Genomic DNA, 27,243 nt, shown 5'->3' with positions numbered 1-27,243 from the left:
TTTGAACTATTGTATTTTTGCCTGGTGCATAGAAATGCTGTTAGCTTTTTAAGATTAATCTTCTATCTTCCTCCCCACACACTGCAGATGAGAAAACTGAGTCCTAGAGAGTTAAGTACGCTGCCAAGGGTTACTACGCCTGTAAGTGGTTAGCCTGCTTTAAAACTCATCCATTCTAACTACAAAACATCCCTCCACTACTTGTTTACCTGCAGTACATAGCAAACTGTATAGGAAACCACCATTAAGAAACAAATCACGGGGCGCTTGGGTGGCTCAGTTGGTTAAGCGACTGCCTTCGGCTCAGGTCATGATCCTGGAGTCCCGGGATCGAGTCCCGCATCGGGCTCCCTGCTCGGCGGGGGGTCTGCTTCTCCCTCTGACCCTCTTCCCTCTCGTGCTCTCTGTCTCTCATTCTCTCTCTCAAATAAATAAAAAATCTTTAAAAAAAAAAAAAAAACCAAATCACACAGGATCCCATTTTTGCCTCTTGTCTCTCTTGACACCATGTCACCCTCTTGCAGTTAATGACACTCTAATTAAAAACAGGCTCGCCTGCTCCTATCCTTTTACATTCTGTTCCATTTATGACCAGCATTTCAGATGGCTTTTTGAACCTGTCTGGATGTTCACTGCAAACTCATTAACTATGCATATCTGGAAAGATTTTCCCCATGACACTAAGTTCAACATTCTTCTATAACCCTCAGAGAAAGTTAGTATATAACTTAGCTAAGGCTTTAAAATATGCTATGCCTTCAGCAGGCTAGAATAGTCCTTTTGGAGTCTTTCTGCTCTAGTGGGTAAATTCACATTCAATCAATTTCTGAAAATACATGTTCAGTTGCCAATGGACTCGTGTTTTGATATGCAGCTTATAATATGCAGTTAATGGGCAGGAACTGCTCATGGGGAGCTATTTTGGCCTGTCAAACATTTTTCAAGCCTTGGTGATCTATTGATTAAATCTGTATTCATACATTTTTATGAATTCATGAGTTTCATAAGATTCAAGAGACCATAACCTATGGTAAAAATCACCTGTCAATTAGAAAAAAAAAAACAAAATCGAAGCTGTTCTGAAACTATACTAGAACCATGAGAAGAATCAGGGTGGAATGCAGTTTCCCATAATTTAAGAAAAGACAATTTGAGGGGAAAATCTGTGCTAAAGCAATTGAAGCAATTGTTCCCAGGCTAATGCTTTATCTTACATGCTACTATCCAGGACTAGATTTTATAGCCAGACTCTTTAGTCCAGAAAAGGATTACTTAAAACTATATAGTAATGAAAGAAAAGAAAAAGATAGATAGATAGATAGATAGATAGATAGATAGATAGATAGATAGATAGAGGCCAGATCATTGGTTGGAATTTTAACATTGGTAAGGAAAAATTCAATACTAAGAACGATTACCATTCAGAGAACCATCCATATTTTCAAGGTATTTGTCAAAACTATTATGTTTACATAGAGAATTCGTGTATGTTTACAACACACATAACTGAAAAATAAAATTAACTATCCTCATTATCCTCAGCTCCAGAGGTAGAATCAAAGAAAGGAGAGGAGTGTAATTAACCAGGGTCACTTTGCAAGTTAGGGTCCTAAATACACGGCTTCTGTTGGGGCACGGGATGGAGGGTGAGTCAGTAATCTTGCCTAGGAAACCTGGCAGAGAGGCACTGCCAAAGGAATGTGCCAGCATTCTGTTTAGAGCTGGCCCTGAGACCAAAGCTGGTGAAAGTGGGCTTCCTCTCAGCGGGCCATGAAATATAATTACGTATTAGTCATGAATCAGGTACTTCTTCTAAAATGCTCTTTCCTGAAAATTTCCATTTGAAATATTATGGATGGAGCTTAAAAAATGGGGACTCAGGGCACCTGGGTGGCTCAGTCGTTGAGCGTCTGCCTTCGGCTCAGGTCATGATCCCGGGGTCCTGGGATCAAGCCCCGCATCGGGCTCCCTGCTCAGCGGGAAGCCTGCTTCTCCCTCTCCCTCTCCCCCTGCTTGTGTTCCTGCTCTCGCTGTCTCTCTCTCTGTCAAATAAATAAATAAAATCTTTAAAAAAAAAAAAAATGGGGGACTCAGGCTTTTCCGGCATGGGCATTGCTCCCTGTTGACCATCACCCATCGCTACACAGTCTCATTTTGTTTCCGTTCACGTTCTGTTGATTCACTTGTCTGCTCATGAGACACCAGGGGCCACCAGAATAAACAATGGATTAGAGCTATTGGGGAGTTGAGAAGAAACTTCCTTATATGGCCACATACCTGCTGCCCTGAATATTCAGCCATGGCATTGCTTTCTAGTCAAGCCCAGGGAGAGGGCACAGTGAACAAGAAGACACAGGTAAGAACTTACAACATAAGCAAGGTGTGACCTGGTGATCACGGCTGTGCTTTTCCTAGCAACGGTAATGCTCCGCGAGGCACCAGCAGCCAGCTGAGGCCCCTGGGCCTCCGACAGGGACACCGCCACTTTCACTTCCACAGTCGTCGTGGACGTGCCATCTGTGACTGAGATCTCCATGCTGTCTTCCCGGGCAGGGGAGCCATCGTGTAGATACTGCAGAACATTTTTCTCAATATCTTCATATGTGAAAGTGTCACCTTTTGAGAATAAAACAAATTGCAAAACCAATCACTTCTGGGAATAACGCTTTTCATGTATATAACACCTTTGTTCTCAGGATTTCGAAGTACATATAGGATCATAAACCCTGGGAGTTGTAAGTTAATTAGTCCAACCACCCACCCAACATAGGATTCCCTTTACGCCATTCTTGAAAAGGGGTTATATAGTCTGTCCTTCAACACGTCTCAAGGTGGGAGGCTCACTGTTTTACAAGGCAGCTAATTCCACTGGAGATAGCTCTAATTTTGTTTATGTTCTTAATCACAGTGAGCTCAAATCTGCTTCTGTAAGGTCCAGTCATCATTCTTAGTTCTAGAGAATAAAGGTCAAGCCTCTATTCTTTTTTTTTTTTTTAAAGATTTTATTTATTTATTTGACAGAGAAAGACACAGCGAGAGAGGGAACACCAGCAGGGGGAGTGGGAGAGGGAGAAGCAGGCTTCCCACTGAACAGCGAGCCTGATGTGGGGCTCGATCCCAGGATCCTGGGATCATGACCTGAGCCGAAGGCAGTCGCTTAACCAACTGAGCCACCCAGGCGCCCCAAGCCTCTATTCTTTAGGATAACCTAGTCTTGGATCTAATCTTGACACTGAAATTTTTAGGAAAAAGTTAAGAAGATAAATCACGCTTGATGAATCTGTAGAGGTCTTTGTTTTAGGTGAAAATATAAGGCTTTTCTAAATTAAAAAATATCTAAAAACTTAAAAACATACTTGAAGTTAGAAATCCAAACTTTGCAGGTCTAGAGTACTAATTTGTGACAGATTTCATAGGTGTGTGAAAGAAGTCTCAAGGTCATATAACTTTGGGAAAAATAGGTTTAAACAAAATTTAAAACTAAAACTTTTTTGAACTGCAGGATTTATTAATTTTAGAATCGTCAATGTAGAAATATTAAAGCATTCCAAAATTGTTTGGTCATGGAACCCCCCCTTTTTTAAAAAATTTTGTTTTTATTATGTTATGTTAATCACCATACATTATGTCATTAGTTTTTGATGTAGAGTTCCATGGTCATGGAACCCTTTTTATAAGAAATGCCTCTTAGTGTCATGGGCCCCAAGGAGTCCAGAGAGTACAACTGAAGAACTGGTCTTCTTGGATGTTCTGCTCAACTCTATTTCCTGACAGATTATTGGCTCTAATAATTGGTGTTATGAATGAGACTAAAGAATTTATTCATTTTCTGTCTTTGTCTTCTAAGCCTTCTCTTTTGACACTGTGTTATTGTGATTTACTGGCGCTAGTGGTATTGCGCTTCAAAAAAAGTCATAAAACTAATGTTTTATAAACATCTTTAGATAGTATATATTAGTTACACAAATATAGGTTAAATAGAATGTTAAGGAAACCGGGCTCTGACTGGTAATTCTCCTTAAATAGTTCCCTTAGGATGCTAGAAATTTATTCTGATGATATTTCTTGTGTTTGGTAAATTTTTTAAAATCTGCCTTTGTGACTCCCAAATGCCTATTGGTTGTTATTCAAATTCTATCTAACTTCAAGGTCAAAGACTTGCCCCCCTCTCTCTGCAGGGATATTCAAAAGAATGCACTATTACACGCCTATTAGGAATTATATAAAGGTTTTGAGAAAGTACACATTGTAGAAATAAGCATATAGCATCCCAAAGTGACTACTTTGAAAGAGATAATATTCACTTTGGTATATACGGGCTAACTATTAAACAATTAGATTTAGCTGTATTCCTTGCGCTTTTCTATACTTTCTAAACAATCAACATGTATTATTTTTCTATAATTGGAGAAAGTACAAGAAATATTATTTTGGAAAGCTGGTCACATGACCTACCACAGTGTTACATCACAAAGAGACTACTTAAAAAAATGTGTTTCATTTTTTATGGATGAAGATACATGCAGTTTATGCTATCAGATTTTCAGCGCTAAAAATACTGTGAAGATTAACATAGCAAACTAAGGAAGACAAATTCATCTCCATAACCACAAGAAAGCGGCACCTGACACTTCGTATGAGGTTGTTCTAAATGCATTTACTCCAGATAAATCAACCGATTTCGACTAATTTCACCTACAACTTGAGGAAACAGCCTCATTGTTTTGGGTTGTGGGTGGTGGCGCAGAGAAAGAAGTCCCAACTATTTCAGCCAATGGACTAAGAGCTAAAAGTTTTTCCTTTCTAAGTATCTCCTCATAGTTTGTCCCACAGAGTTGCTTTACTTCTTGTCTGAGACATAAAACTGTAGAGCAAGAAACCCTCCGAGCAGGCCAATAACAGAGGAAGCAAGCAGCTACCTGTGGCCATGGGCCCTTGGAACTCAGCTGTGTACTTAAGGAGCACACCATGCTCTGGAGGTTTCCGGAGCTCAAAGAAGAGTTCTTTAGGTGCTATCTCGGTATCTCTTGCTGCCAGCCGAAGTCCTGTAGTCAGGAAACAAATCATGGTGAGAGGATGTGTACATTAAAAACTGTATGCCCTGCCTACATTAAAGCTTCAGAGCAGGCTGGAAGCCACGCTGTGGGCAATCTGATGGTTATAAGAAGGCACTGTTGAATTCTAGTCAACCACAGAAGAGTGAAAACGGATGATACAGTCAATTCCCAAATTACAAGTAGTTAACTTACTTCTAAAAGTTAACTTATAAGTAGGTAGTTCTGAATTAAGAACACCTTTCCATACAAATGAGGGCACGGAAGCCGACATATAGGTCAGTCCAGTTTTCCAGAAAATCCTCCCAGAAACTGTTTTTGCTTTTCATTATTTATTCCCTTCTTTTTCTGAATCTACAGAAGAGCCAAGTTGTTTTAACAATGGCTGCTAGGGCCATCACAGAAGTGAGAAAGAATAGGGTGGAGCGACAGTCGTCTTTGTATATGTGGCTTGTTTAGAAATTGGATGACAATTAATTTCAGGCCAATACTTAAGGGTAGAAACTGAATAAGGATCTGTAGAGCACAACTAACAAAAATCACAACATCCACTGTTTGCTTTTAAAATGTATTTGGTGAAAGAATAAAGAAACTCCTAAAGAGTAAGTACACTAAGAGGTAAATAAAATTACGTACAGAATAACCGGGCCAATGCATTACAACTTCTGAAGGTTACTGTGATCTCTCATTTCTCCGGTTACTCTTTACCTTCTAAACAGAAAACAAGGGCAGTCGCTGAAACTGCTCCCCTCCCTTCTCGTCTCTGCTCTCCTTTGTTAATTTTATATTTTAGCGACGGCAACAAATCAAACTCCTGAAGGCTGGAAAATACATTCTGTGTTGTATTCCATCACTGAACACTGGCCTCGGAAAGCTCTATTTCCTTCTCTCTGTGCTGCTTCTATTTGCATGGAAATGGGCAGAGGGAAGGGTATAGGTGAGAACGCATATACCTTTTGGAAGAAGAGGTCACTCTTTCTGGGCAACCATCAAGAGGTTTAAACAGGGACTGCTGCTGAAATACGGTTCCATTTCCAAAGGCACGTTTCTTTTAGGCTCAGTTCCTACCTATAGCAGTGCTGCCTCCTGGGCTGACCTCAAGCAGGGGAGCTGTGACCCGGAACGCCGGCAGGTGCTGATCAGTGGGAAGCAAATGAATGGTGAGGACCATCTCCGGACTTGTGTGAGCTCCATCTGAAACTAGAAAGGACAAACACACACATGCACATCAACGTGTAGTCTGGTCACCATCAGGCTGCTTCCATAAATATGTAGCCAGAAGCTTTTTTAGATTACCTTAACACTTGGAAGAGATGCTTACAAATGGAAAACGTAGGCAAGCAAGGAAGATACTGTGAGCTATTCTCATAAAGCTTTTTCTACTGGATAATGAAAAGGCTAAAGGACCATAATAACTAAGTCATTCTAAGAAGCAAGTTTCACAACAAGGTGATACTGGTAAATGTTAGTGGAAAGGATAGTAATATAAAATCTATACTCTTAGATGATGCTGATAAAGACTTTTATTTGTGGGGAGTGCCTGGGTGGCTGAATCAATTAAGCGTCTGCCTTCAGCTCAGGCCATCATCTCAGGATCCTGGGATCGAGCCCCGCATCGGACTCCCTGCTCAGTGGAGAGTCTGCTTTTCCCTCTCCCTCTGCCACTCTCCCTGCTTGTGCTCTCTCTCTCTCAAATAAATAAATAAATAAATAAATCTAAAAACAAAATTAAAAGACTTTTATTTATGGAATTATTTTTTGATTTATTCTCATGTTTCGGAAAAATATTTTCTTTCAAGAGATCTCGTTTAGAAATGACACATCTATGTCTTATGAGGAAATAACTTTTTAAAAAGGACAGAAAATACCCACACAAGTATCTCGGATGGCATTTGTTGGGAAGAAGCAGACTCATTTGTTTTTTACCTGATCATTATACACATTGCAATAAATGGAAGATACCTTTGTGAATAGAACAATGACTTTAAGATTTTATTTCCCTGGATTTTATCTGACATCCAAGTGAACACTGATCACCTGAGGGAAATGAAAGCAGAACTGTCTGGTGCTTAACTCTGATTTCCACCTTCCCATACCTTAAAACACGCTCCCTTCTCTAAAAGCCAGGTTTAGAAGAACATCTGTACCACCAATTCACCAATGTGTTTATTTGTAGTGGCTACTGAGAAAACTCTCCTGTTGGTTATTTTAAATGTGTAATATGCTTGCATATGGATTGGTTTCCTTCGACACTTTCTTCTGGACTTAAGAGCAAGTCCATAGGAAGCTGACATCTTCTTACGCAAAGTAAAGCACTGCTCAGTGACTGCTGGTAATGATACCATTTGGGTTTTAGATTTGTTTTTTCCTTGAGAACAGATCTGAAAGATATGGCTAGATTTTATCAGGTACACTCCATGTCCTAGAGCAGTCCAGAAATAGCCCTCCCGAAGGAGAGGAGACATTACCCCCTGCGAATGAAGGTTTTAAGGCTCTGGTCATTCGGCCAAATATCACAATTATTGCCCCTGCTCCTTTGTTTATGCCCAATCTCCTCTCTGGATCATCAAAGATAGGGACAGACAATTCCTAACTTTTGGGGGCTTGGGGGGCAAACATATGAACTTTTCCATAAATTTCAGTGGATTCCAATTCTCTGAGGCCTCTGGAATCTAAGTTAAGAACACCTACCTTAAATAAAAATTACAATTGTGAGATATAATTTTACTTTTTTAAACGTTTTACATTGATTTCACTTTTAAGTTCGGGGAGAGCCTCAGGGAGCAGTCAACATCCTCACTTTTGCAGAAGAGGGAGGGAAAGGCCCCGAAACTTAAGAGCTTCAGTAAATATCACACAGCTGTCAGGGAGACCAAGGTGTATCTATCCCTCTGGGAGTAAATGGAAGAAAGCTATTTTCTGGTACATATTTTATAACTAGAAAATGTATCAATGGGGTGCAGAGTTTTGTAAGCAAATATAAGAACTTAAAATCAAAATGTTAGCAATTACATGTCTAGCTGCCCCTTTAAGCAATGTTTCTGATTTCTCTGAGAAACAGTTAGATGGCCTCTTTGGGTCAGAGACCTCCTGCGAGCACCATTTGCCTCGTGTATTTTCCTTGCTCAGGATGGCTCTGCAGAGCATCTGGGCTTATTTTGAAGCAGGCAGGTCAGGAATATCAGCTTTCCTTCTCGTTTTAGCTGATTAACCAAATGAGCTGTTCTCCCTCATTCTATGCGTTAATGTCAGGGCTCAGGCTTGTTGCCACCTTAGTTCATTATGTGCCCAATTTAAAATTTTCTCTTACAAAACTCAGCTAAAGGAGATGGCTTCTTACCAGTTTCCAAATTTTTTTTCTCCTTAAAAAAAGGGAACCTCTTATACCCTTCACAACAATTAACTCAAAATGGATCATGGACCTACATGTAAAATGCAAAACTATAAAACTCCTATAAGACAACAGAGGAGAAAACTTAGATGACCTTGGGAATGGTGATGCCTCTTTAGATAGAAACACAAAAGACATGATCCATGAAAGAAATCACTGATAAGCTGGACTTCATTAAAATTAAAAACTTCTGCTCTGTGAAAGACAATGTCAAGAGTATGAAAGGACAAGCCATAAACTGGAAGAAAATATTTTCAAAAGACCCATCTGATACAGGATTTTTATTCAAAATATACAAAGAACTCATAAAACTCAACAATAAAAAAAGAGCCCAATTAAAAAATGGGCCAAAGACCTTAACAGATACTTCACCAAAGATACACAGATGGCAAATAAACACATGAGAAGATGCTCCTCATCATATGTCAGCAGAGACATGGAAATTAAAACAATTATAAGATGCCATTATGCACCAATTAAAAGTGCCAAAATCTGGAATACTGACAACACCAAATGCTGGTGAGGATGTGGAGCAAAAGGAACTCTCATAAATTGCTGGTGGGAATGCAAAATGGTACAGCCCTTTGGAAGACAGCTTGGCTTTTTTTTTTTAAAAACTAAATATACTCTTATCATATGATACAGCAATTGCACTCTTTGGTATTTATCCAAAGGAGTTGAAAACTTAGGTCCACATAAAACCTGCACACAGATGTTTATAACAGCTTTATTTACAATTGCTAAAACTTGGAAGCAACCAAAATGTCCTTTAGTAAATGAATGGATAAAATAAACTGTGGTACTTCTAGACAATGGAATGTTATTCAGCACTAAAAAGAAATGAGCTGCTAAGCCATGAAAAGATACAGAAGAATCCTAAATGCATATTGCTAAGTGAAATAAGCCAATCTGAAAAGACTCCATACTATATGACTCTTACTCTATGACATTCTGGAAAAGACAAAACTATGGAAGACAATAAAAAGAATAGTGGCTGCCAAAGGTGGGAAGTGGGGCTAGGAGAAGAATAGGTAGAACAGGGAGGATTTTTAGGATAGTGAAAATACTCTATGATATTATAATGATGGATAAATGTCATTATCCACTGGTCAAAACCCATAGAATGTACAACACCAAGAATGAACCCTAGAGTAAACTACAGACTTTGGTTGATTATGACATGTCAGTGTAGGTTCATCCTTAGTAAAAAATGTACCATTCTGGTGAGTGATATTGATAAGGGGAGAAGCTGTGCTATGCACGTATGCGTGTGTGGGGGCAGGGTAAATGGGGAAATCTCTGTACCTTACTCTCAATTTTTTTGTAAACCTGAAAGTGCTCTAAAAAAATTAAATCTTTAAAACAATTTAAAAAAAAAATTCACTCAACAACAAAAAAAAAAAAAAAAAAAAGAAAAGAAAAGAAAAGAAAAAGAAAGAGAAAGAAAGAAACCTCAGGCAGAAATAAGATAAATTAATTTGAGGTCAGCCCAACATCTATTTCCTCTACCCTGTATAATAGGTTCAAGGATCATTTAACTTAAAGTCCCGGAGAAGTTTAATAGTTAACCCCTTCACCTATTCAAGCTTTCGGGTAAAAGTTGAGGCTTGGAAACCAAACAGGCACTATTATGACACTTGTTTTTCATGACCAACACATATACAGACCAGACTAAATTAAATATCCCACGCTCCATGTCAGAAACTTGTATTTAAATCTTGGCTCTACTGTTTACCAGGACTGGAAATTTGGGCAGATTACTTACTCTAATGACCCTTAATTTCCCCAGCTTTAAAATGCTAAAAATAATACCCATCCTTACAGTCTTGTTACAAGGATTAAATAAGACAATTTGTACTGCAAATTGCTTTGTAAAATGTAAAATACCATGTAATCTGTTGTATATTATTACTGATTGTATGAATTAACTAGAAGTCTATCACTGGAGATGAGCTGATACTGGGTTCACATCAATAATAATACAACACTCAAAAAAGAAATAATAAGGCAGCCAAATTGGAAAGGAAGAAGTAAAACTGTCACTATTTGCAGACGACATATTATATACAGAAAACCCTAGATGTCACCAAAAACTATTAGAACTAATAAACAAATTTAGTAAAGTTGTAGGATACAAAATCATACAAAAATCTGTTGCATTTCTATGCCCCAATAATAAGCTCTTAAAGATGTTAAGAAAATAATCCCATTTACAACTGCATCAAAAAAATTAAATACCTAGGAATAAATTTAACCAAGGAGGTGAAGGACCTGTGCTTAGAACTATAAGATACTGATGAAAGAAATCAAAGAAGACACAAATAAATCTAAAAATATTCCATGCTCATGGATTAGAAGAATTAATATTGTCAAAATGTCCATAAAAACCAATGCAATCTACACATTCTACACAATCCCATCAAATTTCCAATGGCATTTTTCACAGAAATAGGACAAATGATTCTAATTTTGTATGAAACTACAAAAGACCCGGAAAAGATAAAGCAATCGTGAGAAAGAAGAATAAAGCTGGAGGCATCATGCTCTCTCATTCCAAACTGTATTACAAAGCTATAGTAATCAAAACAGCATAATATTAGCATAAAAACAGATCAATAGAGATCAATAGAATAGAGAGCCCAGAAATAAACACACACACACGTATATATATATATATATATAGTCAATTAATTAATGACAAAGGAGCCAAGAATATACAATGGAGAAAGAACTGTGTCTTCGATACATGGTGTTGAGAAAACTGACAGCCACATGCAAATAAAGGAAACGGTACCATTATCTTACACTACACACAAAAAATAACTCAAAATGGATTAAATACTTGAATATAAGACCTGAAACCATAAAACTCCTAGAAGAAAACAAAGGTGGAAGCTCCTTGATATCAGCCTCGGGGATGTTTTTTTTGGATTTGAAACCAAAAGCAAAAATAAACAAGTGGGAATACATCACACTAAAAAGTTTTGCACAGCAAAGAACACCACAACAAAATGAAAAGGCAAACTACCAAATGGGGGGAAATATTTGCAAATTATGTATCTGATAAGTTAATATCCAAAATATATAAAGAACTCATACAACTCGATAGCAAAAAACCCAAACAATCCAATTAAAAAATGAGCAGGAGATCTGAATAATCATTTTTCTAAAGAAGACATACAGATGGCCAACAGGTACATGAAAAGATGCTCAACATCACTAATCATCAGGGAAATGCAAACCAAAACCACAATGAGATATCACATCACACCTGGACAAAGAAACAAAGGGACAAGAAAAAACAAGTGTTGGCTAGGATGTGGAGAAAAGAGAACCCCTGGGCACTGTTGGAGGGAATATAAACTAGTACAGCCTCTATAGAAAATAGTATGAAGGTTCCACAAAAAATTAAAAACAGAAATACTACATGATCCAGCAATTCCTCTTCTAGGTTATCCAAAGAAAATGAACACACATTGGGAGCCTGGGTGGCTCAGTCAGTTAAGCATCTGCCTTCAGCTCAGGTCATGATCCCAGGGTCCTGGGATTGAGTCCTACGTCGGGCACACTGCTCAGTGGGGAGCCTGCTTCTCCCTCTCTTTCTGCCCCTCCCCCATCCCCCCAGCAGTGCTCTCTCTCTCAAATAAATAAATAAATTCTTAAAAAAAAAAAAGAAAAATGAAAATGAAAACTCTAATTTGAAAAGATATATGCACCCCCATGTTTATTGAAGCATTATTGACAATAACCATATGACATGGAAGCAACCTAAGTGTCCATTGACAAATGAACAGATAATGAAATATTACTCAGTGATAAAAAAGAAGAAAATCTTGCCATTTGTAATGACACACATGGACCTTGAGGGCATTATGCTAAATGAAACAGGTCAGACAGAAAAAGCAAATACCATATGATCTCATTGATTTGTGGGATCTAAAATAAACAAACAAGCAAACAAACAAAAAACCCAAGCTCAGAACTATAGAAGACAACAGATTGGTGGTTGTCAGAGGTGGGGTGGGAGTGGGGGGGTCTGAAATGGGTGAAGGGAGCCAAAAGGTACAAACTTCTAGTTATAACTAAGTCATAGTAATGTAATGTTCAGCATGGCAACTATAGTTAATAATATAGTATTGCATTAGGGAGACAGTAAATGTAAAAGTTGTAAGAAAAAATAATTTGTAACTATATATGGTGACTGATGGTAACTAGACTTATTGTTGTGATCATTTTGCACTATACACAAATACGGAATCATTATGTTGTACACCTGAAACTAATAAGATGTTATATGTCAAATTTGTTATATGTCAGATGTCAATTTCATCTCAATTAAAAAAAAAAAACAATGACACAACAATGAAATTTATTGTTGATTCAGTGTGATTCTTAATCCTCAGAGAAGGAGAGAAGATCTGGGAGTTTGAGGGAGATGACTTTCTCTCCAACCAAAATTTATCCTACATGAAATATAACAGGACATAAGGGTGGCTGATTCCAATGGAACAGTCAACCCCAGCTAATCAGCAGTTTAAGGATGCTGTTTACAGCCAGCCATAGACCTAAACAAGAAAGCTTGTCCCTCTGTTGTCCCACAGGGGTGCCAGGTCTGACTGTGCTTCTGCCCCCTGGCACTCAGCTTCTACGGCACTGTGAACTAAAGCTGGGATGCTGGGGTCTTCCACACACAGCTTTCATTTCTCTCCAGTAGCAAGGCATTCAAGGAAAGGCTCACTTCAAGACTCTATACAACCACGATCCATTAGCTGAGTGTCACATAGGAATGACGGTGCCAATCATTGTTCTGGGAGCTTTACATATGTACGATTATTAGTTATTATCCCAACTGATGAGTGAGGCAGGCCAGCATAGAGAGGTTAAGAAACTTTCTCAGAGCAGGCTGACCCCCAGGGCAGTCTGGATCCAAAGGCTAAGATCTTAACCACTATTTCCTTTTTTTCATAGATACTGGGACTGTTTGAAATGGGGCTTAACACTAATCTTTGGAATACTTGATGGCTTATTTTTTTCTATGAATACAAAGTTAAGCTATTACTACTTAACTAGTCATGTGACTATTTCAGAAAAGCTTGTCTTATATAACTTTTAAGCAGTTCTTAGAAAATAGTGCAAGCAATGATGAAGGGAACAAAAAGCAAGGACTAATAAGGAAATTTTCATTTTCTAATAAAATTGCTATTAAAGTCTTTACCTGTGAAGTGAAATTTCACCGATTCTGGGAGACCTGAAATAGAAAAGAGAAAACCAACATACTGGTAAGCATTCTGGGGTCAGAAATAGATGGAGAAGTTACAAAATATGGGGCAGAGGTTAGAAAAGTAAAGGATGTTTTCATCTAAATTACTACGGTTTAAGGAAAGATCACCAGGTCTTTTGTTAATGTTATATTGAATTTAATGGTGCCAACACTAATTTTAAGTAACAAAAAGAACCGCAGAGTAGAATAATTTTATATCCCAGTAGTTAGAATGATTTATAATACATTCATTCAGATCCCATTTTATTAGTACATAAAATCCTACAAATCGGTGAATGTGGGTGATGTCGTATATCACTGACAGGCTCTCTGGTAGGTCAATTCCATTGTAGAATTGAGTGATGCCTGGGACATTGATTTACACGCTGTAACGATGTGAGAGATTTATTTCACAGCATTTATCCCATAGATTATACAGGACAGGACTCTGCTCTCTCTAAAAAGGCTCTAGGAACTTAGTCGAGTATAACAGATACGGAAATAACTTCAGCCATGGCTGACATGTTTTCTTTCCCTCTAATCCCAGGATATCCTGAGTTTCTTTGTAAAGTAGGTCTTTTAAAGTAGGGGTTAGAGAACCATGAACATTTTCATGGGCTATTAGTTACCCAGTTACCAAACACTGGGGATCCTCCTTAGAGAGGAGGCCTCCACCCACATTTCGATATTTTCAAAGAAGAGTTAATCATTTTCTGGACAATTGCATTTATATATATAATGGAAAATATTACTTTAAATGTTTTCTATAATTTAAGATGTAACTCTAAAATTATTTAACCTAGGGGCGTCTGGGTAGCTCAGTCGTTGAGAGTCTGCCTTAGGCTCAGGCTATGATCCCAGGGTCCTGGGATTGAGTCCCACATCGGGCTCCCTGCTCTGCAGGAAGCCTGCTTCTCCCTCTCCCACTGCCCCTGCTTGTGTTCCCTCTCTCACTATGTCTCTCTCTGTCAAATAAATAAATAAAATCTTAAAAAAAAAAATTATTTAACCCATGTTCAACTTACTGTAAGAAATCACCAGCTGTTCTGTATGAATAAAGCTACTATATAAAAATAATATTCCATATAATGTTATGTGGTACATACATCTTAAAGATCATAAGGAAACAGGCTTCAAGATTTATAGAATCATTCCAAGGCACAGAAGTATTTAGGTGTAGGGACTCAAAACTCTTGCATTCCAGTCAGCAGCTTTGATTACTGGGTCAAGGGGAGAGATAAGGGGTAGCAAAGGTTAACTATTGTGGCTTAGTGGAAGGCCACAAAATGGCTCGAATTAGAAACCCAGTTATTCGGGACACCTGGGTGGCTCAGTTGGTTGAGTGGCTTTCAGATGGAGAAAGTCTGAGTGTCTCCCTTCGGATCAGGTCATGATCCCAGAGTCCTGGGATCAAGCCCAGATTGGCTCCCTGCTCAGCGGGGAGCCTGCTTCTCCCTCTGCCTGCCACTCCCCCTGCTTGTGCACTGTCTCTGACAAATAATAAATAAAATCTTAAAAAGAAAAAAAAAAGAAATCCAGTTATTCTTTTTGTTCAGTCTTCTCTCTTTAAAAAAGGTGGCTTTTGTCAAATCCTGGCCCAACAGGTTGCATTCTCCATTTCTGTGTGGGACCTTCCCTGTGGTAGGGTGGGATGCTTCTCACTAGATTCCCCTCACCCACAGCCCTGGCCTCCTCCTCAAATCCGCCCACATCACTGCAGTCAAAGAGTTCTTTATGAAAGGCCATCTCCCCAGATCTTAAAACTTCCACTGGGTTCCTATTGTTCTCGGGATAAAGATCCAAATCCTGACAGGTTTACAGGGCCCCTGAGGTCTGGCCTCTATCTCTTCCTCCAGACTCATCTCTTTTCTGCTCAACCTTCTACATTCCAGACATGGACTTTTTTTTTTTTAATCCCCAGAATGTCACATTCTCTCCCTTCTCAGGGCCTCTGCCCATGGGCTGTGTGCCCTTCCTTGGGAAATGTTCTCCCAAGTATCCCAAGAGGCACATTTAGGCTGATTAGCATCTACCCATCCCTCCACTGTCAATACCTCCCTGGGGCAGCCTCCATTGAACCCTTAGTCTCGAGCAGTCTTGTTACTTCTAATTCCACCACTGAACAATTTTCTTTCTCTCCAGAGCTCTTCTCTTAGTCTACAATTAAACACCCATTACTGGGATTATTTCTCAAACTCTGTCTCCATACCTAGGTCCCAAAACTCACCAAGAACAGGATTCATGCCTCTTTTTGTTCACCACTATAATCTCCAAGACCTCAAAGCCAGATAGGAAGCACAAAATAAAGATTTATTGAAAGCATGCCTGCATGCATGAGTAAATGAAAAAAAAAAATTATGAACTGAGCCCAAACTACATATTGGTCCACAAGTCTCAAGCGATTTTCAACAGGATATAAAGCACTGTCACTAAGCTGTCCAGGACAACGGGAAGAGTTAGGGATAACCTGCCATGAGGATCCCCAGAGAGCAATCTGGGTGCCTCAAAATAGAGAAGAAGGCATTACCAGCGAAGGAGAAGGCCATGATCTCCTGGAGGTGGGGAGCTGCAGGGGGAGGACGGTACATGATTTTGCCCTGGTTAATATCTTCCTGTGTGAAATACTGGATGGGAGAGTGAGGCTGGTCCCTGTGTTCGATGATTCCTGGGGAGGAAGAGACTCAGCATCAGCATCAACAGTAATTCTGATGGTTGACTGAATGACTGGGGCCATAAACCTGCCTTTCCCACTGGTGGGAGTCTTTTATCCTTCAAGAACAATTGCTCTCTGGTTTCTCTTATCGTACCATTCTCCATTCATTCAAGAAAAAGGCAAAGCTGAAACCCAAACAGACTTTAATAGGATCTTTTAAAAAATGTTTAATTGAATTATAGTTGACAGACAATATATTAGTTTCAGGTGTACAACTTAGTGATTTGACAATTGTATACATTATGAAATGCTCCCCACGATAAGTATAGTTACCATCTGTCACCATACAAATTTATCACAGTATTATTGACTAGATTCCTTATGCTGTTTTTTTCATTCTTGTGACTTATTTATTCTATAGCTGGAAGTTTGTACCTCTTAATCCCCTTCACCTATTTTGCCCATCCCCCAACCTACCACCCACCCCTCTGGCAACTACTAGTTTATTCTTTGTATTTATGAGTCTGTTTTTGTGTGTTTGTTCATTTGTTTTATTTTGTAGATTCACATATAAATGAAAGCATATGGTTATTTGTCTTTCTCCATCTGACTTATTTCACTTAGTATAATATCCTCCAGGTCCAATTCATGTTGTCACGAATGGCAAGATTTCATTCTTTTATGGTTGACTAACATCCCAGTGCATAAATACACCACATCTTCTTTATTCGTTCATCTACTGATAGACACTGAGGTTGCTTCCCTATCTTGGCTATTGTAAGTAATGCTGCAATAATTATAAAGTTGCATATGTCTTTTTGAATTACTATTTTTGCTTTCTTTGGGTATATACCCAGTTATTCGATCATATAGTAGTTCTATTTTTAATTTTTTTGAGAAACCTCCATACTGTTTTTCACAGTGACTGCACCAGTTTATATTCCTGCCAACAGTGCACAAAGGTTCTCTTTTCCCCACATCTTCGCCAACACTTGTAATGTCTTGCCTTTTTGATACTAGCCATTCTGGCTGGTGCGAGATAATATCTCATTCTGGTTTCGATTTTCATTTTCCTGACGATGAGTGATGTTTAGCCTCTTTTCATGTGTGAAACCCAAATAGATTTTTGACTAGAAGTCACTGACTATAATCAATAGTAAGACACAAACTACTACCCCTAAAATATAGCTTAGACTAGGTAATTCTCTACAAGTCATAGACACTTTACCATAATTATGAGATTCTTTCAATTGAGTTTAAGTTCAAAGGTCAAGGTTGCTGAGAAAATGACATAGACTGGGCTCCTGGTGAGGCTATAATGAGAGTTTTCTCAATTTACCCTTTCCTTCAGAAACTCCTCAGTCTCTGATAATCTTTGGCAATAGTAACATGGATCATGATTATTATAAGAACTGGATTTGCAATGATAACTCTGTGATAAATGCTTTAGAGGCTGCAAGTTTACCTATCATTTCTAAATTCTGTAGGTACAGAAATAATGCTCTGATCACCTTTCATGTCCTATCAACTCTTTCAAAGAAGGACACATGTGAGAGTTGATGTTGAACTAATTCAGGTTCTGAGGGGCTGAGAGACCTATAGTCATTCTCCAGAAGACAGCCCAGGCTGCTGGACGAAGAGAACTCCACCTCTACCCTGGCTATGTAAGGAGAACGGCTCTTGCTGTGACTTAGCAGATTTAGAAAAAGGGAAGGATGACTTTTAGGTGTTTAATTTCTCTGGACTTTATCAAAAGGGTAATATAATTTAATTTTTAGACCTTTATTTCTCCTGGGGGATTTGATCGTGTGAAAGGCTTACATCCAGGGCAATGGTTGGTGTTGGGAGGGCAGCCTCAGATTCAGGAGCAGAACTGTCTTAATAGAAGCTAATCTCCTTTCCATGAGGGATAGCCACACCTCTGTTAGGGATAGGCTTATTAGTTAAGCCCAAAGTTCAGCTATCTAAAGGATGAAGACTGATGGCAGAGGCCCACCTCTCCTCTCTGCTGACTGTGGTTTCACATTTTCATTTTTCCTCGGTGCAGGAGGAGTGACTTATCCAAAGGGGAAAGGAATGGAGTGTGTGTGGCTCAGCCTGTTCTGCACTCGCTGGCAGAGCTCCTAGTCCTGAGCACATGCTCATTCTCATTCTTGTCTGTTTACCTCTCATAACCTCACTAGGGCAGGGTCTGTCCCTACAGACTGTGTTTGTGTCTGTCCCGTTCTGCCTGTGCATGGGAGGGGCGGCTCAATGCAGTGAGTCAAGTTATATGCACACCATGTTCTCCAGCACAGTTCTGTCCTACCAAAGCTGACACACTCATCTCCATCTGTCTGACCACAGTGTCTCTTTCTCAATTGGTCCTAAATTCAGAACAGGGGAACAAAGGGTATGAATAATTCTTACTCCTAAATCCTCAACAAGTACTTGCAGACAAAACTCCAGGGTCTGAACATAGGTCAACAATTAGAAGACAATAGCATCACTCAAAAGATCATTTACTGCACATCTTACCTTGATTTGGATGCAGAGGTAAAGTGATATTGTATATAACCTTTCCGCTTGGCCTCTCAGAGTTTACAAAGGAGAGGGAATGAGGCTGAATCACAGTGAGGCCATCTTCCCGAGCCTAAACAACATTGAAGGAGGAAGAAGAACAAATAGTGTGATGAAAACAAAAGCCAGAGGCAAAAACAAACCTTATTAAAAAAGCAAAACAAAACAAAACAAAAACAAAAACCCCCCTCACTTTGGGCTTTTAAATTAGTTACAGCAAATTTTTTTCTGAAAGCTCAGAAGAAGGACCTGGTCTCTTGCAATGCAGATTTGTCTTGGCCTTAAGAACCTCACAGAGTCATAGAATCTTCCAGTTTTCTTGTACTCTCCTCTCCCCTGCCCTCTGCCCCCAGGTTTGTGTTGGTGCATACTATGGGCATCCCAGTATGATCACTTTTCCCTCGGGGGAACTCGCAGTGGTACACATTTGAACATGAGCCATCACAGTTGGCTGTCCTACTGTTCTGTTATTCACAGCGGGGTCACTACATCTCTGCTCCGATTTAATGGGCTAAGGTTGTATCTGGTAAGAAGCCCTCCCTAACCGCACCTACCCCCCAGCTTTGCTAATGGGAACTGTGATGTTTTCAAAGGGCCAAAGATGAACTCATCTCAAACACCAAAAGAGGCTCATCATTTGAATTCAGAGGTTTAAGAATTATTTATTAAAGCACATAAAACTAGTCCATGGTTTCTTTGTCTCCACTGTACTATTGAAAAGGACTAGATACTGCTTTTCTCTTCTAGCCCTCAGTATCCAATGAAGGGGTCAAGCAAAATTAATCAAAAGGCCAATGTGTCCATATTTTTTTACTGTCCATTCACTTGTATATAGCCATAACTCACCAACAGTGACAACACTCAAAGGGTGGGGGGATTTCGGATCCCATGACCAGGCATAACAGTGAGCTGGGGACAGCAGCAGAAACACGGAGTGGAGATGAGAAAAGGGAAAAGAAGTGTGGGCACGGGCCCCTGCCTGGGTCACATATGCTGTTAACAAGACAGAACAAAAATATCCGGCTCATTGCAGGCTCTTCCTAAGTGACCCCTGAAGGGTTAGAGTTTGACACACTCTCCCGCTCTTTGAAGCTCTGCTTTTTCAGAAGGAATTTCCCCATTTAGGAAAGGATTAGTAGGGCTCAGTAATTCTCATGGAGAAGGGCGTGTTGTTCTTCCTTTTAACCGTGAAAAGATTGAAGGTTGCAGTTGCTTTGTAAGTGTCCTGAAGGCACACTTGTCCTGGGGAGAGACAGCATTTACAGGTTAGGACAACCCCCCTATTGTAAAGAGTCATATTTCAGGCCACTGCTCAGGTCTGGAATGTAATGAGTAAGGAAAATAAGAATTACAAATAGCAGCTGGTCTCTCACCCTAAAATAAAACAAGTAAGGACAACAAATTAAAAATCTATGCCCTGTGGAAGGTGTTTATAGCCTACGCATGCGTGCACACACATGTGCGGGCACAGCTACATGGACAGAAAAGTGCCAACTCAGTACCACCACCTTTTCATCTCAAAGCCATCAGAGTATCTGAAAATTCTCAGGGTATTATGAGATATTTCTGAAAATTTAGATGCCCCTAAAATAACAAAGCAATAAGAAGAGGGAATGGACAGAGGAGCACAGATAAAGGGAAATATATGCCAGCCAAGATAACATATTTTATTACGGCATGTATTGACACTATTTCCCTACTAATAGAAATAGGCACGAGGTAGGAACAGTAAGGACTTGACTCCCTGAAGAAAGCAATATTGAGTCTGACATACCAAAGTTCAATCAATTTTGATATTGGCTATTTGGAATGTTCAATATTTATCAATTAAACATAGTAAGAAATGAAAGATTAAATTTCATAGAAATCATTATGGAAGACACTTTTTTATTAAAATATCTGTCAACAAACGAAAATTACAGAATAATGATTGTCATAATAACCATGTTATCTCTGAATATATCTGGAATCCAATTGCTTCTCCCCACCGCCACTGCCACCATTCTGCCGGGAGCCACAATCTCACCTGATCACCAGGACGGCCTCCCAAATGCTCTCCTGCCCCCCACTACAGTCTACTTCAGTGCAACAGCCAGCCAGAAAAGGAGGTTCAACCTCTGTGGCTCAATGCCTAGTAATGGCTCTCCATTTCACCCAGAAAAAAACTGAAGTCCCTACAATGGCCCATGAGGACTTACAAGATCTGCCCCAACTCCTCCCTCTCCCGGCCTCCCTGCCCCCAACACACACACTTGGCACATCTGTGAGTTTGAGATTGCTCTCACATTCAATCCCTCTACTCCAGCCATAATGGCTTCCTTGCTGTTCCTTGAACATCTAAGCACACTCCCAACTGGATTTGTTCAAACACATGGTTTCCTGGGCCTGGAATGCTTTTCCTTCAGGTATCTGCATGACTCTCTTCCTCACCTCCTACAAGTCTTTCTTTAAACATCATCGTTTTAATAAAGCTCAGCTCATTTACAACTACAATCTGGGTGCATCTCCCCTCTCCCCTGCTGTTCCCACCACCACATTTCTGATCCCCTTGACCTTGATCTACTTTTTGTTTTACCGTAATACTTTTCACTCACATGCAATATATGAGTTATTTATTTGATTTATTACTTATTGTCGATTCCCTCCTGCCCCACCAAGAGAATGGAAGCTCCATGAGAACATGGATTTTTGTTTGTTCATGGATGGATCCCAAGCACCTAGCACATGGAAGTGCTCAATAAAAATTTGTTGAGTGAATGAAAAATATCATTATGAACAGATTAAGCTAAGAAGTAAAATAATGAAAATACTTTTATAGCAACTTAATTAAAAAAATATTTTTCATCATCTTTCAATGTCTTCTAAAGAAGGGCAAACACTTCAACATGTAAGCCTTAGCAAAGTGTGTGTGTAACTTAAACCTTTAGAATCCCAGGTCAGGATTTATAAACAACATTATCATTTCAGCGTCCATTAAAAGAAAGACCACTTTCACCTGTTGACTGTCATATTACCAAAGCAGCAAAGCCCATGGCTGGCCTCAGAAATTAAACACACATGAAAAATAAGATGAGTAAAAGGGGGTTCTACAAGAAATCATCCTCTCACATAGTTTGGTTAGGACAACAAAATTAATTCACTCACATATTCATGTAGCAACTATTTAGTCAGAACCTACTCTGGGCAAGGTACCAAGCAAAGAGCTGTGGGAGATGCAAGATGAATCAGATATAGACTCTTTCCTCAAGGATTTCCAGTTTTTAGTAAGGGAAGTTCATAAATAACTCCAATGTAGAAACTGCTAAGCAGTGCGAAAGGCTCAGATAAAGCACAGCAGGAATTCCAAGAACAAAGAAACATTTCCAGAAATTGCAGATAATAATTTTATTAGTGTTTGAAAAGGTCTCAAGAAAAAACATGGACACATAAGCCCACAGCCATAAAACAAATACAGCATGCCCAGACTTGAGTCTATAGGACAAAAGAGATCAGCTGTTCCAACTGAATCCCTGCTAATCCCAATAACAGTAGTTTTAAGAGAACTCTTCTTACAGTGATCACTCTGGAAACAAATGGAACTAGGAAGGCTTATGCAAGGCCTTTCTCTCAAGTGGTGACCTTGGGCAACCCACCTCTGAGTACCACAACCATCTGAAAAAGGAAGTAATAAATATTCTTTCGCATTAAGAGATAAGAGAATTTATTTCCCCTTTAAGAGAAGAATTGGAAATATGATATTCAAAGTCTGTGTGTATACCCATATGATTAATATATTTGAATTTGAAGGTGATATAGTTTAGGGAATTATTAGCTGTTTGAAAGTAGGTCTGAAAATGATTTAGTCAACAGATATTTACTAAGCAACTACTTTTATATGAGGCACTGTGTTAGATGCTGAGGAAGATACCAAGATTAATTAAAGCTTTTGTCCTTAAGGCTCTTCTAAGTCAAATGGTGGATGATTACTTGGAAAACTGAGTTGATGTAAATCTATTAACTTATTTGCTGAATCTCACACTATGCTATGCTATTTATTGGTAAATATGCATGTTTACAGATCTCCTTGCCCAAATTTGATATATATCCTAAATGTATACATCTCACATGTTTATATATATATATATACACCTTATAATATTATTCATATGTGTACACATCTTATACATGTATGTATGCACATAATTCTTATGGAATACTACAAAACAAAATCATAAGATACCATTTAGAGGATCGGATTGGATGAAGAAGAGCATTATAGAAAGGCCACAGAACAAATTTCCCTTTACGCAGGTATCTGTTTATGTTGCTTTTTACTCTATGCAATCTTCCTGGGGAATCTCAGGCCCGAGGATTAAACCACTACTTGCCATTAATGATTCTCAGAGGTTTATCTCCCACAGAGAATATCTACTAACCTTCTGCCAGCCCTTAATAGGCACACCCTTTATAAGTGCATCCCATTGAACTCATCATGGCCTCCACCTCTCCCCCTCCCCCTAGGGTCCCCATACAGTCTCGATCTCAATGAATGGCATCTCAACATATTCAGAAACTGGGCTGTTTTACCCTCTTCCTATACCCAGTTGACCACTATGGCTCTAAATATCTTTTAATCTCCCCCCCCCCTTTTTTTTTTACCATTTTAACCACTTTTAAGTGCAGAGTACAGTAAACTATATACACATTGTTGTGGAACAGATGTCTAGAACTTTTTCATCTTACAAAACTGAAACTCTATATCCACTGAACAAAATTAACTCACCATTTCCCTCTCCCTACCTCTACCCCCCACCCCTGCAGGGGCAACTACCTTTCCACTTTCTGTTTCTAAAAGTGTTACTACTTTAGATCGCTCACATAAGTGGAATCATGCAGTATTTGTCCTTTCGTGACTGGCTTATTTCACTTAGGATGTCCTTAAGGTTCATACATCCTGTAGCATGGCAGGATTTCCTTCTTCTTTAAGATTGAATAATATTCCGTTGTTGTATATAACACAATTTCTTTATCTATTTATCACCTGAAGGACATTTAAGATGCTTCTGCCTCTCAGCCATGATGTATAATGCTGGATTATACATGACTGTGCCAGTGTCTCTTTGAGATTTCACTAACTCTTAATCCTTATTGCCACTGCATGCGGTTTATGCTACCAACCCTTCTTGTTCTAGATGACTGTAACAGCCTGTTTCTTGGCCTCCTTTTCTCTGTCTGGACCCCATGTGGGGCGTTCTTTACACTACAGACAGAATGATCTTCCTAAATTAAAAATCTGATCATGCCCCCTCTCTGCTATGAATCTTTCAGCATCCTACTTGCCCAAAAACATTCGTTCAGGACAAAACGGAAACTCTTCATCTTATCTGTAAGGTCCTCTATGATCTGACTCTCATTTCTTATTTCTTTTTCACCTAGGGATTTATGCTCTGGCCAACTGAACTCTCTGTAATTCCTCAAACATGTCATGTTCTCCTGTGTCTCTCACTTTTTTCACCTGCTGCTCATCTGCCTGGAATGAATTTCTCTCTATTTGTAGTCTAGATAAATGGGGTTTCAAGTGTGGCGAGTAGAACAGAAGCAACAGTATCACCTGGGAACTTGTTAGACATGCAAATTCTCAGCCCTTAGACCAGGTCTCCTAAATTAGAAAACGCTGGGGTGGGCTCCAGCGATCTGTGATCTAACAAACCCTACAGGTGGTCCTAAGGCAGGCTGAAATTTGAGACTATGCTCTAGAGATCATTTACACTTCAACCAGCTCAGTTCACCTCCAAGAGGAAGCCCTCCATGACCTCCCCCACGCTCCACTGGACTAGGTGTCTCCCTGTTTGCTTCCATATTGTGACTCTGCTTGCGTATCATATCATAGCACTCATCATGTATTGTCATTGCCTCCTTATTTGCTTGTTTTAGACTCTAAGTTGCTTGAGAATAGAGACTGTGTTTTGTAGTCACTGAATCTCCAATGTGTTTCACAGCACATGGGATAAATCAGTGTTTATTTGAATGACTGAATGACTGGAGAGGTGGACTCCTACCCTTAAACACATATATGGATATACCATATATGTATTTAGCATATACGTTCATAATGTTGTGTGCTTAGGTGAGTCCCAATCACTGAATAGAAAATGTGTTTTTGTCACAGATTGCAAGTATATCCTATAGTAATGGCTGCGATTAATGTCAAAAGAAATACAAACTGTGTATATTTTAAGGAATAAAAGAGTGGGCTAATCACATTTTACAGTAAACTCACCTTTGTGATATCCTAAATTAGACAAGACAGATCTAATCTACAAACATGCAACCTGAGACCCTAAAGGTTAAGTAACTTGAGAAGTCTCTAGAGGTCCACAACAACATAGTGGGAACAGTGCCATCTTCATTGGCTCCTGGCCCATTTTTTCCCTCTAAACTCAAAATAACACTGCATTAGCATTTGGCAAGAAATGTGTATGCACGTTTTTCTTTACACTTCACAGAAAATTCTGATCCAAGTTCCTCCAGTCAAAATGATGAATTATAGACTTTATAGTGCTGCTGAATTATGATTTCTTTAAATTATGGTTTATGGTGGAAATGCCGATACCAGCTATTCATTAAAAACTTTGTTTCCCCCTGTATGTCTCTGTCATGCCCCAGACCCATAATTTCTAAAACTATAGCTGCTCTCTTTGTTGTGGCTCAGGGCTGATACACTACTTTGGAGTGTAATTATGTGGGCACTAACTAAAATGTGAATCCTTAATGATTAATTTACAAGGTCTTATATGCTTGTGGCTCTGTCTAGAACAAGGGTTCTGGCTTTACATACCCCCTGGATATGGGGTTACAGTGGAGCTGCTAATTGTCTGAACTAAGCTTCATGTACTAATTTAGCTGTCACCTTACTTCAAACCTTTCCATGTGCTCACACTCCTTCTTCCTACACAGCACTCAAGACCTTCTGTGATCTAGCTCATGAACCTCCACATCCTCACTACTCCTCCTCTGCCTCCCTAAGTTCTCCAGTCTTATTGATCTGTTTGCAATTTTCCCAACCATCACATTGTCTTTCATCTCTGTGCTGTTCTTACATCTGGTAGTGCCCTTCACCTTCACTTCTCCGTTCCTTCTGACCTGCCCCTCAAACTTTCACTTGGATAACTGGTACTTATTTCTTTGGATTCAGCAAAGGCATTACTTTCTCCAGGAAAGTTTTATAACAGAAAAACAAAAACAAAAGCTTCTCATAGGGCTTCTAAAACATAGAGTGACAATTTCTCCAGAGAGATGGGGCCAGAACTGACTGAACAATCATACCTAAATGGTATTGATTAAATAGACACAAGCTTGAAACTCCTTCCAACTACTCAAGGAGAAGCCCTGAGACCATCTGGAATGCTATAAAAAGGACAGAGGCAATGGATGGGAGGTTGCAGTGGATTCCACATAACCTTCCCTTCACTCTGGAATTTTAAATTTCTTTTTCAAGTCAAAGAGAAATGTGTTCTCAAGGCTGGTTATTATTGGCCCCAGAGTCCGCGCTCTGCGCCAGGCATTCACCAGATACGAAAGCAGGACACTCTATTAAACCCCAACAGCGTGCCTCCTCCAAGCAGAAACCACGAGCCCTCCCACCCAACTCACGGTCATATGGAGAGACGCTCCCCGAGAGAGTTTAGGCGCCCCCGGTGTCTGTGGTAAGATCGCGATGTTGAACATGCGGCTCTCCAGATGTGTATGGGCATCTGTGGCACTGGACACCTGAAAAGAAACATCATACTGGTGAGCCTCTCATCCTCTGTTGGGCACAGCATGTTTGTGCATGTTTATTTTTTCCCCTTTAAACCATCTGTCTTTGAATTCTATGTGTTTTTGCATTATAATTTTCATTCTGCTCTTCATTTTAATGCTAATGCTTTCCTGATAAAAAAAAAACCATGTAATCATTTTAGGCAGTTCTAAAAATGCACAGAAATACAAATAAGAAATAAAAAATCTAGCATTTCACTAAGTAAAAATAGAAGTTATTAACATACTGATGCACTTCAGTTTAATCCATTTTCGATGCATCTGTGAAACTTGAGATACAAATAAGTGTTCTATACTTTTACCTAACATAATACTATGTTTTGTTATTTCATTAGTCTTGAAAACATGATTTTTGATAGCTACATATCTCATTATAAGCATATATAACACATGTTATATATGTGACTTTTATTCTACTTCTTTAAACTTTACTCAGCACAGATACGTACACCTAGATTATAAATGACAAATCTCAGCCTCATCACTGTAAAATGAGATTAATAGGATTTACAATTAGAAGAGTCACAAA

At 39.2% G+C, this 27,243-nt stretch overlaps 1 protein-coding gene across 5 annotated transcripts in view; it reads right to left on the bottom strand.

The window, feature by feature from the left end:
• The window catches only part of FRAS1 (Fraser extracellular matrix complex subunit 1), a 420,408-nt gene that overhangs the window by 91,666 nt on the left and 301,499 nt on the right, over nt 1–27,243 (bottom strand). For all 5 annotated transcript variants that reach the window (XM_064584673.1, XM_064584674.1, XM_064584670.1 and 2 more), the window contains 7 exons: nt 26,550–26,666; nt 18,876–18,990; nt 16,233–16,370; nt 13,661–13,693; nt 6,123–6,254; nt 4,920–5,045; nt 2,369–2,616 (listed from right to left, as the gene is read on the bottom strand). In XM_064584673.1, coding sequence (XP_064440743.1) covers nt 2,369–2,616; nt 4,920–5,045; nt 6,123–6,254; nt 13,661–13,693; nt 16,233–16,370; nt 18,876–18,990; nt 26,550–26,666 — 909 coding nt within the window. The remainder of the gene's footprint in view (nt 1–2,368; nt 2,617–4,919; nt 5,046–6,122; nt 6,255–13,660; nt 13,694–16,232; nt 16,371–18,875; nt 18,991–26,549; nt 26,667–27,243) is intronic.

This window comes from Mirounga angustirostris, unplaced genomic scaffold (genome assembly GCF_029215605.1).
Source record: "Mirounga angustirostris isolate CCGP_5_RB_7025 unplaced genomic scaffold, mMirAng1.0.hap1 SCAF_2, whole genome shotgun sequence".
Classification (NCBI taxonomy): Eukaryota; Metazoa; Chordata; class Mammalia; order Carnivora; family Phocidae; genus Mirounga; species Mirounga angustirostris.
Note: the sequence above shows the minus strand (reverse complement) of the source record. Positions and strands in the feature narration are given on the sequence as shown.